This window comes from Nicotiana attenuata, unplaced genomic scaffold, assembly GCF_001879085.1.
Source record: "Nicotiana attenuata strain UT unplaced genomic scaffold, NIATTr2, whole genome shotgun sequence".
NCBI classification, from domain to species: Eukaryota; Viridiplantae; Streptophyta; class Magnoliopsida; order Solanales; family Solanaceae; genus Nicotiana; species Nicotiana attenuata.
In genome coordinates, this window is record NW_017676594.1 from 19,806 (window position 1) to 21,978 (window position 2,173).

Below are 2,173 nucleotides of genomic sequence, written 5' to 3' on the forward strand. Positions count from 1 at the left end.
TGTATTGGTTTGTCTTTGTTATTATCAGTAAAACATAATACCAATATAGTATATATGTATGCTAAATCAGTATACTATGTGAGTATAAAATTGTGCTGCTTTGTCTATATTTTTTATCAGCAAAATATGATACTGATACAGTATATAAGTATACCAACAGAGTATACCATGTGAGTATATAATTGTACGGATTTTTGTGTGTGTTTTTTATCAATAGAACATGATACATAACTGTGTTTGTATTATAAACAGGTATATCCTTGAATGCGTGGATGAAAGATGCACTTGGAGACTTAAAGCATCAAGCCTGCGAGCATCAAATCTTTTCAAAGTGACGGATTTCAATTCTGTCCACAGTTGTTTAACTGATAAGAGATTTTGTTCACAAAAGCAAGCTGTCTCAGCTTTTGTTGCAGCTGTGGTACAAGATAAACTTGTTGACCCGAAAACCATATATACACCAACAGATATCCAAAGAGACATCCAAAAAGGATATGGTATGGACTTAAGCTACATGCAAGCATGGAGATCAAAAGAAAAAGCAATGCAATTTTTGAGACAATCACCAAGTGAGTCATACAAGAAAATGCCAACATATCTTTATATGTTAGAGTATGCTAACCCAGGATCAGTGACACGACTACACACTGAAGGAGATGGGAGCTTCTTGTATGCATTCATAGCTATATATGCATCGATTAGAGGATGGATCTATTGTAGGCCAGCAGTTGTAGTTGATGGAAGTTTTTTAAAGTCAACAAATAGAGGGACCATACTCACGGCTTCCACGCAAGATGCAGAGGGTAAGAGTACAATCCAATTACATTCAGTTAAAGAAACAAAAATATTTTCAAATATTATATGATACCAATATGGTATACAAGTATACCAACAGAGTATATAGTTTTTTTGCCATACACCTGCACCTACCTATGACTATACTACTATATGAAATACTAAATTAATATTTTGTGTACAATCCAATTACATTCAGTTAAAGAAACAAAAAATATTTTCAAATATTATATGACACAAGTATGGTATACAAGTATACCAACAGAGTATATAGTTGTTTTGCTACACACCTGCACCTACCTATGACTATACTACTATATGAAATGCTAAATTAATATAGTGTTTTGTAATTGATATTTTGTTCTTTGGATTTACAGGACAAATTCTACCCCTCGCATATGCAATTGTTGATTCGAAAAATGATGCATCGTGGGAATGGTTCTTCGTGCAGTTCAGAGAAACCTATGGACAAAGAGAGGGAATGTGCATTGTATCAGATAGGCATGATGCTATATGGAAAGCAACTTCAATTGTCTATCCAGAAGTCCCTCATTGTGCATGTATATTCCATCTGTGGAACAACATAAAGACAAACTTCAGGAAGAGCCAAAAACAAATCAAAGAAGTATATTTTGCGTTAGCAAGAGCATACACTGTTGAAGAATTCAACAGGCATATGGCAGAGTTAGAAGCTATTGATAGTAGAGTGAAAACATACCTGATGGATATTGGATATGATAAAAGGTCCCGGGCGCATTCCAAGGCAAATAGAACCATGACCATGACATCGAATATTGCGGAATCAGTAAATGCAGCAAACAAGCACGCAAGAGACCTCCCAGTTGTGAATTTGCTTGACTTTATGACAACATTGATTCAAAAATAGAATTACACAAATCGAAAGGATGCAGTGGAATCATTTATGAAGATTGGTTCAAAGTATGAAAAAATATTGGCAGATAATACTATCTTATCACAGATGATGACGGTATGCATTTTCAAAATCATAAAAACACTGCATGTACTGTATTTTTACTTTTTTACCTTAGTGATTTAACTAAACAACTGAATATTGTTATTTAAAAAATACTATTACTTCATATAGCTAATGACTTTTCTTAATTAAAATTATACTAGGTGTTGCCATCAACTGAATTCTTACATTTAGTAATTGATGGCCAAACAAGAAATGTGGTGCGCCTACATGAAAGAAACTGCACTTGTGGGAGGTTTTAACTAGACGATATTCCATGTCCACATGCAATGGCAGTTATACAAAAATTCCATATGGATTCATACAAGTATTGCTCGGATTACTACAACATAGACTACTTGCTTAAAGCATATGAGATACCAGTAAATCCATTGCCTGATGAAA

General features: G+C 33.9%; 1 protein-coding gene across 1 annotated transcript; it reads left to right on the forward strand.

Moving 5' to 3' along the window:
• Nucleotides 1–220: 220 nt before the first annotated feature.
• Nucleotides 221–1,681, forward strand: LOC109221105. Its single transcript, XM_019385568.1, has 2 exons — nt 221–803; nt 1,173–1,681. The coding sequence occupies exons 1-2, from the start codon at nt 221–223 to the stop codon at nt 1,679–1,681; spliced, it is 1,092 nt and encodes a 363-aa protein (XP_019241113.1).
• The last annotated feature ends 492 nt before the right edge of the window (nt 1,682–2,173 follow it).

Bases quoted from the DNA above. Each gene is read 5' to 3' on its own strand.
- LOC109221105 (XM_019385568.1), top strand. From the start codon at position 221: ATGATACATAACTGTGTTTGTATTATAAACAGGTATATCCTTGAATGC. The intron at 804-1,172 runs GTAAGAGTACAA...TTGGATTTACAG, and splicing joins TTCCACGCAAGATGCAGAGG to GACAAATTCTACCCCTCGCA.